The 12,448-nt window shown below is 40.9% G+C and overlaps 1 protein-coding gene across 1 annotated transcript; it reads left to right on the top strand.

Moving 5' to 3' along the window:
* The first annotated feature begins 2,706 nt into the window (after window positions 1-2,706).
* LOC110969121 (uncharacterized) lies at window positions 2,707-9,914 on the top strand. Its single transcript, XM_022219153.2, has 9 exons — window positions 2,707-2,856; window positions 3,707-3,878; window positions 5,605-7,179; window positions 7,307-7,446; window positions 7,538-7,739; window positions 7,829-7,933; window positions 8,394-8,584; window positions 8,683-8,824; window positions 8,937-9,914. The coding sequence occupies exons 1-9, from the start codon at window positions 2,839-2,841 to the stop codon at window positions 9,587-9,589; spliced, it is 3,198 nt and encodes a 1,065-aa protein (XP_022074845.2). The 5' UTR covers window positions 2,707-2,838; the 3' UTR covers window positions 9,590-9,914.
* Window positions 9,915-12,448: the final 2,534 nt, after the last annotated feature.

The raw sequence follows: 12,448 nt of genomic DNA on the forward strand, positions 1-12,448 counted from the left end.
AGCAGCAAAACCACAAACCGGAATAGACCTGACAGCAGCGAAACCACAAACCGGAATAGACCTGACAGCAGCAAAACCACAAACCGGAATAGACCTGACAGCAGCGAAACCACAAACCGGAATAGACCTGACAGCAACAAAACCACAAACCGGAATAAGCCTGACAGCAGCAAAACCACAAACCGGAATAGACCTGACAGCAGCAAAACCACAAACCGGAATAGACCTCACAGCAACAAAACCAGAAACCGGAATAAGCCTGACAGCAGCAAAACCACAAACCGGAATAGACCTCACAGCAACAAAACCACAAACCGGAATAGACCTGACAGCAGCAAAACTACAAACCGGAATAGACCTCACAGCAACAAAACCACAAACCGGAATAGACCTGACAGCAGCAAAACCACAAACCGGAATAGACCTCACAGCAACAAAACCACAAACCGGAATAAACCTGACAGCAACAAAACCACAAACCGGAATAAGCCTGACAGCAGCAAAACCACAAACCGGAATAAGCCTGACAGCAGCAAAACCACAAACCGGAATAGACCTGACAGCAGCAAAACCACAAACCGGAATAGACCTCACAGCAACAAAACCACAAACCGGAATAGACCTGACAGCAGCAAAACCACAAACCGGAATAGACCTCACAGCAACAAAACCACAAACCGGAATAAACCTGACAGCAACAAAACCACAAACCGGAATAAGCCTGACAGCAGCAAAACCACAAACCGGAATAGACCTGACAGCAGCAAAACCACAAACCGGAATAGACCTCACAGCAACAAAACCACAAACCGGAATAAGCCTGACAGCAACAAAACCAGAAACCGGAATAAGCCTGACAGCAGCAAAACCACAAACCGGAATAGACCTCACAGCAACAAAACCACAAACCGGAATAGACCTGACAGCAGCAAAACCACAAACCGGAATAGACCTCACAGCAACAAAACCACAAACCGGAATAGACCTGACAGCAGCAAAACCACAAACCGGAATAGACCTCACAGCAACAAAACCACAAACCGGAATAGACCTGACAGCAGCAAAACCACAAACCGGAATAGACCTGACAGCAGCAAAACCACAAACCGGAATAGACCTGACAGCAGCAAAACCACAAACCGGAATAGACCTGACAGCAGCAAAACCACAAACCGGAATAGACCTGACAGCAGCAAAACCACAAACCGGAATAGACCTGACAGCAGCGAAACCACAAACCGGAATAGACCTGACAGCAACAAAACCACAAACCGGAATAAGCCTGACAGCAGCAAAACCACAAACCGGAATAGACCTGACAGCAGCAAAACCACAAACCGGAATAGACCTCACAGCAACAAAACCAGAAACCGGAATAAGCCTGACAGCAGCAAAACCACAAACCGGAATAGACCTCACAGCAACAAAACCACAAACCGGAATAGACCTGACAGCAGCAAAACTACAAACCGGAATAGACCTCACAGCAACAAAACCACAAACCGGAATAGACCTGACAGCAGCAAAACCACAAACCGGAATAGACCTCACAGCAACAAAACCACAAACCGGAATAAACCTGACAGCAACAAAACCACAAACCGGAATAAGCCTGACAGCAGCAAAACCACAAACCGGAATAAGCCTGACAGCAGCAAAACCACAAACCGGAATAAGCCTGACAGCAGCAAAACCACAAACCGGAATAAACCTGACAGCAGCAAAACCACAAACCGGAATAGACCTGACAGCAGCAAAACCACAAACCGGAATAGACCTCACAGCAACAAAACCACAAACCGGAATAGACCTGACAGCAGCAAAACCAACAGAGCGGTTTAAGTTTGACTGGAGGACGCTGTTTTTACATTTTTTGGTGCTAGTAAAGGTTTTTGTTCAACTTTTTTTCATTTGATTTATTCATTTTCCTACAAACGTTTTTAAAAGTAAGATTAAAGTTGCCAAATGAAAATTGTGAAAACAGCATTTATTGCCTTGATTAACCCTACAAAACCCACTTTTGCAAAAATACATCAGTTTTATTGTTTTAATGTTATTTGCAATTTTTTGTTTCATTTTATTCTATTTGCATTTTTTCTATATTGGGTTTGTATAATTAGATATCCATTTTTTGCTCAGATTTTTCCCATATTTGGGTTTTAATATAGAAAAAATATGAGTTTAGATAGATCATTCTTTTAATTTTTGCTCATTTTCTTCTATATTTAAGCATATATATATATATATATATATATATATATATATATATATATATATATATATATATATATATATAGATATATATATATATATATATATATGGACACATTGTTGGGGGTATCTTCTGTTATCTGTTTGGGTCTTACAGGGTTAAATAATGTTTTTTGCATGTTGAAGAATTTCATTATATTGCTGACATGGATATTTAGTTAAAAAACGTGGAAATAACATTATTTTTAGATTTAGCTTTTTATTGGATGAAAACATAATTTAAGGTTAAAGCTGCTCCTCCAACAGAAATACATCCACATATCCTGGTAAGATTAATACTGGAATTTGAATTTTAATGTCGTATTTACGTGTACTGTGGTGTTATTTACAGTAAATGAACCGTGTGGTTAATAAGAAATAAAAATAAACAATAACTGGAACATAGCAAGTGGAAGTTAGCGCGCTGTGCAACAAAAGTAACCGTCCGGGCGGAACACGGACCGTTATTTCTGCTGCACGCTTCCGCTTCTGATGCCGATACGAGAAAGGAAAATATCAAATCCATATGAGAAGCATCCATCCTCCTGCTGAGTTGAAGCCAGTCGGAGTAGCACATTTACCTCCACTATGGAGGACGGACACAGTGTGAGTACTGACTGAATCCTTTTATTAGTTTAACTTTTGTTCTACAACGTTTCATTTCTGCTGTTTCATTTGCGCACCAAAGCCGCTGTTTTCCTGCTAAACTGAGAAACTATGTTTGAACTCATTAACTAGTGAAAATCCACCGTCTCTCTTCCAGTGTAAACAGCAAAACAGCAAAAACGAAACACACAAAGGGACAAAAACAAGATCTAAAATGTGACACAAAACAAAAACCTCATCACCAGGTTCTGCTAACATGTTGTGGGACACATTTCATGAATAATAATAATTATTATTTTAAATATTATGTTGATTAAATAATGTTCCCGTGATTACAGAGACATGAATGAAAAAAATAAAACCAATGAAAGTAGATTTAAATTAGATTGTAACTGTTTAATCCAGTTTGGTCATCAGGGAGGTGGACAAGAGAAAATGGGATTTTAGGGGAACTCCAGACTTAATTGTATTTTATAAATATTTTAAACATTCTTTTCTCCTAGTTTTTGTAGATTTGGTCTCAGAACTACTGATGTTTTAGGGTTTAATATGTGGATTATGGGATGTAAAGCGTCCTCCAGCTCTGTAATGACTCTCATAGTGACATCTGCTGTAAAACCAACTCTTAGCTCGTTTGTTCATTTCTTTGAGTCACATCCATCCTTCTTTACCTCATCCACTCTGTCTGCTGTCCAGCCTGTATAAACTCACATCAACACACAGATTAAATCCAGGACAGAAAGTTTTAAATGTCTTGGTCCAGCTCTAGGATTAGGCCTTATTTATCTTTATTTATGTTGTATGTTACATAAATGATCTGAACATGTTCAGTTTGTCTTTTTATTTGAAGATGCACATCACGATTCAACGAGGCACGACCCTCCCTACCCTGAAGCGATGCTCCACATGCTGCAACGACTACCACTGCCCGTTCTGCTGCACAACGCTGTTCCGCCCACAGAAGTTCAGCAAAGTCCGATGCCATTTAGACAGCCATTTTAACAGGGCGGTTGTCCACCAAGGTAAAGTTTGCTAACATTCTCCCAAGAAATACAAATAGTGTCAGATGTTATGATTAATTCTGAAGGAGGTCCTCGGTTTACGACGTCATCAACTTACAGCGTTACATCAGGACTGGTTACATGGAACTAGTTGATGAGCGGATGAATACGTCGTCATGCGGCGCTATCAGACGGCTTTGTTTCCTTTCTCTGGTTGTACTCCACCTTGGATTGTGCTACATTCACTAACTTTTTGCCTTCATTATGGCTCCCAGCATAAGTCAGACTCTTCTGATGCTGGAAGAAAAGGAAAGCGTCTCCATGGAAGTGAAATTAGACAGAATAAAACACTGGGAACAGAAACACCGACCAACATGGGTCAAGATGTAGAAACAGGTCAACATGTTGTAGTGACCCTCTGTGATGAATGAGTGAGACTTTATCTGGTTCTCTGCTGGTTTATGGAACCTTCACACAATTTTCTGTCTGGTTTCTGTCGTTTTCTGTCTGGTTTTTGTTGTTTTGTCTCATTTTTGTCATTTTGTGTCTCATTTGTCCATGTCAGACAATTGTACATCATTTAGAATGATTTTTAGCTCAAAACACAAGTTTTGCGTAATTTTGGACAATTTTTAGCTCCGAGAAGACAAATCTTCACACAGGCTACTGTGGGCCGTAGCCAACCCCAGAATAAGTAGAAAACCCCATCACTTAGCTCCAGAAGAACTAGAAAACCCCATAACTTAGCTCGAGAAGAACTAGAAAAAAACCCATAACTTAGCTCCAGAAGAACTAGAAAAACCCCATAACTTAGCTCCAGAATAACTAGAAAAAAACCCATAACTTAACTCCAGAAGAACTAGAAAAACCCCATAACTTAGCTCCAGAATAACTAGAAAAAAACCCATAACTTAACTCCAGAAGAACTAGAAAAAACCCATAACTTAACTCCAGAAGAACTAGAAAAAACCCATAACTTAGCTCCAGAAGAACTAGAAAAAAACCCATAACTTAGCTCCAGAATTATCCCAGCTCTTTTTACTGCTGACTCTCAGCCAATCAGAGGTGAGCTAACTAAACATGACATGTTCACTGACATCAGGTAAATCTGTAACTCAACAATAAACACTGAAACATCAACATCAACAACATCAGTCTGTTACAATATTCTGTTATCTTCTAGTAAAATGATTCATACATGCATGATAGTCGTTGGTATTCATGACTTCTTAGGGGCGGCATGGTTCAGTGGGTAGAGTACCTGTCTCATAACCGGAGGGTTGCGGTTCGATCCTCCGGCCTGTTGTGCTCATGTCAAGGTGTCCCTGAGCAAGACACCTAACCCCTAATTGCTCCTGGTGGGTTGTGGTTAGCACCTTGCATGGCAGCTCCCACCATCAGTGTGTGAATGGGTGAATGTGATGTATCATGTAAAGAGCTTTGGATAAAAGCGCTACATAAATACAACCATTTACTTTATGAAGAACTGATCGATATCGTGATGAGCGGAACGGATTTGTTTCTGTTTTCACCGTAGTTCCAACTTCTGACGAAAATCGACTTACGTTGATCTGCAGGAACAGAACTGTAACGGAAGTCGAAGACCTCCTGTATTTGAGCTATCAATCAGATTTTTTTCCTGTCTGATATGTTTGTGTTGTCCAGATACTTGATTCAGGTTTTTAGTGTTTATAATTTACACGTTCAAATAATAACGATACCACTTTTCTGTGTTCCTGCATTTCAGGATATACGATTCACAGATGTGGATTAAAATGCCGACCAAAATGGCATTACCACTGCGTCTATTGTGGGTCAATGCTGTCACGTAAACCAGACTTCTTAAAACACTTGTTTTTGTGCAAGACAAAGAAGGACCTTGCACTAACTACCACCACCCCAGCTCCACCCACCACCACCCCAGCTCCACCCACCACCACCCCAGCTCCACCCACCACCACCCCAGCTCCACCCACCACCACCCCAGCTCCACCCACCACCACCCCAGCTCCACCCAACACCACCCCAGCACCAACCACCACCACCCCAGCTCCACCCAACACCACCCCAGCACCAACCACCACCACCCCAGCTCCACCCAACACCACCCCAGCACCAACCACCACCACCCCAGCTCCACCCAACACCACCCCAGCACCAACCACCACCACCCCAGCTCCACCCAACACCACCCCAGCACCAACCACCACCACCCCAACACCACCCAACACCACCCCAGCACCAACCACCACCATCCCAGCTCCAACCACTGCCCAAACTGAATTGCGTCAAAGGGTTCTTGTGAAACCTGTAGTGCAAAAAGAATGTCCCATATGCAAAGTTCTTATGAACACAAGAAATTTAAAAAGGCACATAGAAAGGAAGCACACGAACAAACATCAGGACATAATGATAACCTCCCACCTCCAGAGTGAATGCATAGATCCTGAGAATGGAGTCTATGCCGTCCACAAGTCCTTTCTGGGCACCAGTGTTCCTTTACATGTTCAGAATAAGATCTGGGGGGAAAACCTGCGTGTTTGTTGTGAGTCAGCTGAGTGCCAGGAGAACATGGAGCTGGCGTGGCAGAATGGATTCAAAGCGTATCAATGCATACACCTCAAATCAATCCCATACTGTACATCGTATGCCTCCTCTTCTGTGCTCCTGGAAGAAACACTTTCTGAGATGGTGAGCAGCCAGTGGTTTGGTGAGGATGAAAAGAAGATGTGTCTCAATCTGCAAAGTCTGGCCGAACAGAACCGTCTGCCTCTGTCTGTTCTCTCAAAAATGGGAACCCCCGAAACAAAGAAATACTTATCCATCTTTGAGCCCACAGTTTCAGACTATAGTCGACTTGGAAGAGTCATGGTGTCGTTCGACACAGAAAAGGAATCATGGGATTGTCCTTGTGTGTCGACACAGACGTCCTGCCTCCACGAATGTGTTGCCAAATGGCACCTATTTCAGACTCACCATAAGCTGTTGGTCCGAAGCACTGAGGAGGAGGAATGGCCAAGTCCCTCACCAACGACGGACAAAGACAGTCACGATGAGGCTGATGCTGATGTTGATGACAGTCATTATCCACCAAAACATGAAAAAGTGATCAAAGGCATGGTTCAGTACCTTCTAAAGAGCAAGAAGTTACCTGCTGTCCTGCCAGAGCAGTTTTGGCTTCCATCGATGGAAACGCAATACCCAAAGCATCTGATTCCAGAGGAGATGATGTGCCAGCTCTGTCCACAACATGTTCCCCTCAGCGACCCAGTCCTCATCACCAACAAGGCCAAGATCCTCACCAGCATCCGTATCGTTGAAGGTACGTCAAAGATGTCTGTTTATGGACGTGTTATTCCAATCAGTGATGGTAGTTTCTCTTTACTTCTAATAGTCGTTTTATGTGTTGTGACTGTTCTATGATTCTTGGTGAATCTTTGGGTTTCCAGATGTTTCCACCTACTGTAAATCATGTCATCAATGTGGAACCTTCTACCGGTACCAGGAGTGGAAAGACGGCCTCCACAACTTCAATGACCGGATACTCCTTGACCTCCCTTTATGCATGACCATCAGGAACATGCTGCAGGTAGCTTCTGATCTGAATGATCTCAAGTCTAATCTATGAGTGGATTAATTAATTTACAGTACATCTGGTTCTTCTTTCTGTTTCTCTTTAGGTCCATACTGCAGTGAGCAGAGTGGTCGAGTACTTGGAGTTGACCACAGAAGTCCAGTACCCTCCAGCAGATACAGTCCTCCATGGCTATCTTCACTTTGAAGCCCTGACAGACCATGAATATGAGTATTCTTGTGTGACCTGTGGTGATCATCCACCAGTGGTCATCATGGGCGTCCACAGGGGAGCCTTCCAGTGGTCAGGTAGAAATGCTTCCACAGAACAGAGTTCATTACAGACTGAATTACTCTCATTTAACTTTGTGTGTGATGTTTTTATATTATTTCTTTAGTTAGTGACCTTCCACAGCCCCCAGGAGACTTCAGTGGAGAGGTGGATGTTGGACTGTTTTGGGAAACACTGTCAATGGAGAGGATTGGTCGAGGATTTGTATCAGGTAAGGAATGACTAATTAGTAAACATTTGAACCTGTAAGACCCAAGTGTAGAGAAAGAAGAGCAAAAAAACCCTAAATAAATAAGTATATATAAACCAAAAAATAGATTAAAATGAACAAAAATGTAATAAAATCAAAACAAATAGAGAAAAAAATTGAAATAAAGTAAAACAACCCCCTGTCAAAAGTTTTAGGACGCGTTCCCATTCATTTGAATGGGAACGCGTCTAAAACTTTTGACAGATGGTGTATAAAAAAATAATAAAATTTGCAAAAACAGAAAATGAAAAAATATATATAGAATAGGAAAAAATAAAGTGATGTTTTACAGGGTTAAACCTTTTTCAATGAACACGTCAGCTTAAGCAGAACGTTCCGTAACATGTTCACATTTCCCAACACGCCTCTTAATTCCAAGTCTGAGGTGTACTGACACACTTTTGTTTTCATATATCCAAAGGTCACCGAAGCAATCTATTTGCTGTTTCGCCAACCTTCCACTTTTGGGCTCCATGGATTGGCAGAAACACCCGTCGTGCAGACTCTGTCCTAAACACAGAATTTCAGAAGGTCCGTCCACCGAAACAAGCTGAGGTCTGTGAATTCAGTGTCACAGAAGAGCAGCTGAGAGATAAACTGTGGAAGCAGAAGGTAAAAACACCATCTAAAATACATGATTTGTTCTATTTTCCCTTTCAGGAGTCCTTTACGGGCCTTGGTTTGAGCTAAAACACTGATATATTTGATAGGTTGAGGTGCTTCGGAATCTGTGCAGGGAATGTGGACTGGATTCCTCTGGATCACACACTGACCTCCTCCTGAGATTGTCCAGTGAAATGAAGTCCAGGCAAACATACGACAAGGTTTTCCAGAAAATATGGGCAGCCTCAGGTCAGCTAGGTTTCCCTCAGTATGTGTGGAGCAGCTGTTCGACCTCCTCAGGGTTCAGCGTTTTATCGTCTGTTTTGTCTGAAGTTGGTTCTGTCTGTCTTTTCTCTCCCAGGCGGTTGGGCTGTGATCACGTGCCCATGCGGTGTTGTGTACAGCATCAAGTGCAACATCCGAGCAGAAAGCCCCCGGGACTTTGCTGACCTCCTACTCTCTTGGACACACATGCCAAACATCGTCATATACGACTTTGCACGTGGACTCGCCACGCATACGAATCTAAGAGAACCTGACCGGTTGCCTTTCAGCCCATTTGAAGGACGGTTACGGGCCCCAAGCACAGATACCATATCAAGAGCCAAAAGTGGGAATCTGAAGGTGTCTCTGCCATGGCTGAACTCTAAGAAACCAGTAGCAGATTGTGATGGCCATCCAGTAACTGGTTCAGCACAGCGTTATGCTCTGTATGACCAGTTCCATGAGGATGATAAGAAGGATCCCAGAGACGCCCTGAGGAGACTGGACCTGGTCCCACAACTAGCAGGAAACGTGAGCAGTCAAACAGTGGAGCAACTGTTTGCAAAGATGAAAAAGAACAACTACTTCTTCAACAGGGTTTCACCTTCAACCCATCTGTTCCTCATGAGAAACCTCATCCACCATTACAACACTCACAGAAACAAGCAGCGAGTGGACACCGTGAAGAAGGCCTTTAAACCCGAGGTAGGCATGGACATCTTCAACCAGGCGGTGCTGGAGATCTTCTGACCAACTTTAAATACACCACACCGACCCCACACCGCTGGTTCTGCTTTCCTCTGCCAATAGAAACATTACAACTAAACTTCCAGACTGAAAATGACTTTTTAGCCCAGAGCTGTCCGATCCTGAACACAAACAAACTCACTGTGGAATAAAGAACTGAGTCTTCCCTGGGCTGCATTTTACCACCCGTCTTATTGCTCACGTGCCTCATTCTGTTGACATATCTACATCTGTTGAATATTTTTTTATTTGCACATAGTTTTCTACTTTATATCTATAGCTGGGAGTCACCAATCGAAATGACAATAAAGATTCTTGATTAATTATTCATTGTATTTTATTTATTTATACTTTATAGAAAATCCAACATCCTCATAGACATGCACCACTGTTCAACATTTCAGACTTATAATAACTGGACAAAACACTGAGATGTGCATACAGTAGAACCAAGTGTTTATTCATGTATGAATTGGCCGTTAGAACTTTTCTTGGTGAGTAAAAATGTAAATGTCAATAAATAAAGCTGTTTTCACAGTGGAAGTAAACGCATCACTCCACGTATGCTCATAACTGCATCATGTATAAACACTTTGTTAAATGATGATAATAGTGCTTAAAAATGGCAAATTAAACACAGAATTACTGGACAAAGTTATGTTTATTCCAAAGAACAAATGGGAACAAATTTTGATTTATTGTGAATTTTATTTGCCAAAAAGGTTTTTTATGACCAGAAATGACAAAACATAGCGATGTATTTAAGATGATAATGATAAATTTGAACTAGTTTTGTGTTTATTTCTCATTTTTACAAAAATGTGAATAATATGTGTAAATTAAAAAAAATAAAAATAGTTTAAATTGATCAATATCATCTCTACCACTGTATTTTGTCACTTGTTTATGTCATTTAAAGCTGGAAGAAACCTTTGGGCAAACATACATTTACTGAAACCTTAAGTTTGACATGGTTATGAACAATTTAAGGCTCAGATGAATTACCGTTTTTTCTAAGTGTCCTGATTCAGCCGTAGTTCTAACAAAATGCACCAAAATTAGCCGATATTAACTATATAAAGGTGGTGAGGTACGGAGGGATTGGCTCTCCTGGAGGCCGATCCTGTGTCCGGTTCTGTTTTGTAGATGAATCCAGAGGTTTTTACTGGATGAGCATTGATAAAAGAGGTGGATGATGGTTTCTGGTTCTGTTTGGCAGAAGTCACAGTTATAGTCTATATTTCATTTAAACCTCTCCAGGGTGTTTTTTTTTTTTTGCCCGTTATACATTGTGGCAGATTCTGTATGATATTTCTTTGACCTTATTGTGAATGAGCAGCTTCTCTCCAACCAGCCACTTTATTTCCCCGTACAGTGAACTCCAGGAAGAGTTGGCTGAAGGTCGATTGGAGGGTTGAATGAGATTCCTGATAAATTTATTTTATTTATAGATAATGGACTTTGTTTCTCCGTATGAAATTAAAAAGCATTTTATCCAGTTCTTTACATGTTTACAGGTAAATCCACTGACAAAGACATGGATACAGACCCTGATATTCCTTCAGCTTTAGCTAATAAAACTCTACCGTAAATGGACAGATCTGGCATTAACCACATGTTAAACCTTTTCTTTACTTGGCTGATGATGGAGCTGAAGTTCAGATCAGATGGATTGGGTTGGTTGTTTACTGTCAGCCCAAGGTAAGTAACCGTGCTTCTGACAGGAATACCACAGACTTCTGGCAGGATACAAGTTTTCAGTGCAACAGCAGATTTTCCTAAATTCATAGTGAACCCAGATCCATCACAGAATTCTCTAATACAATTTACTGCTTTACTTACTTCTGTTTGCGTCTTAATAAAAATGACAGTGTCGTCTGCCAGCTGTGATATTTTAAATTCTCTGTCAAAAGCACGGATACCGTGAAAGTTTGTCATTTTAGCTTGTGTAGCCGACATCTGTGCTACCAGGATAAACAGGTATGGGTTTTATTCCTCTGTCAGTACTGAATCTAGGGGAGGTTCCATGTTGTAGTTTTACTGAACTATTACATCTCTTCTATAAAGTTCCAATAACATCAATAAACCGTTCTCCAAATCCAAAGGTATTGAGTGTTTTTACGATGAATTGGGGGTTTACTGTATCAAATGCTTTGTAAAAGTCAACAAACAAAACAAGACTGTCCTCGTTCATGTCTTCATTGTAATCTATTAGGTCCAATATTAGTCTTACATTATTAATTATACTTCGACCTGTCACAAACCCAGATTGTTCCTCATCAATAACTTCTCCCTATCCCACCTTCAGTCTCTGTGCAAAGATGGAGGCAAATATTTTAGCATCATTGTTTAATAAGATCATTGGCCTCCAGTTTTCTATATTCAGTTTGTCTTTGTTTGGTTTGGGTATTCATTTAATAAGTCCTTGCTGCATGGAAGGTGGGAGTTTGTCTTTGGTGATTGATTCTTCAAAAGTATAGACCTTTCCCTTTTGTTGCAGTTTATCATCATGCTGGGCAAATTTCATATTCACAAAACGAAACGGGCAAAGAAAAAAAACAAATGGAAAATACTTTGAAAATGAACTCAAACAATACTTTAATACAATAACAACATCATCAAACAACAAAGCCATAAAAATATCAGACTTGTTTATTAAATACTTAAAATCCCCTGATTTAATATAAAATGTGTTAATATTATTTATTATTAGTTAATTTCACCCTCTTCTGCTCACAATATGAATGAATATGATCTGTTACCCATATGGTTGTAATGCTGCCTTTATATGACTCTTTGTGTTTACACTGTAATATGAATCAGTTTTTGTTTGCATTTTGTGTTATTTTCTATGACCACTTT

This window comes from Acanthochromis polyacanthus, chromosome 12 (assembly GCF_021347895.1).
Source record: "Acanthochromis polyacanthus isolate Apoly-LR-REF ecotype Palm Island chromosome 12, KAUST_Apoly_ChrSc, whole genome shotgun sequence".
Classification (NCBI taxonomy): Eukaryota; Metazoa; Chordata; class Actinopteri; family Pomacentridae; genus Acanthochromis; species Acanthochromis polyacanthus.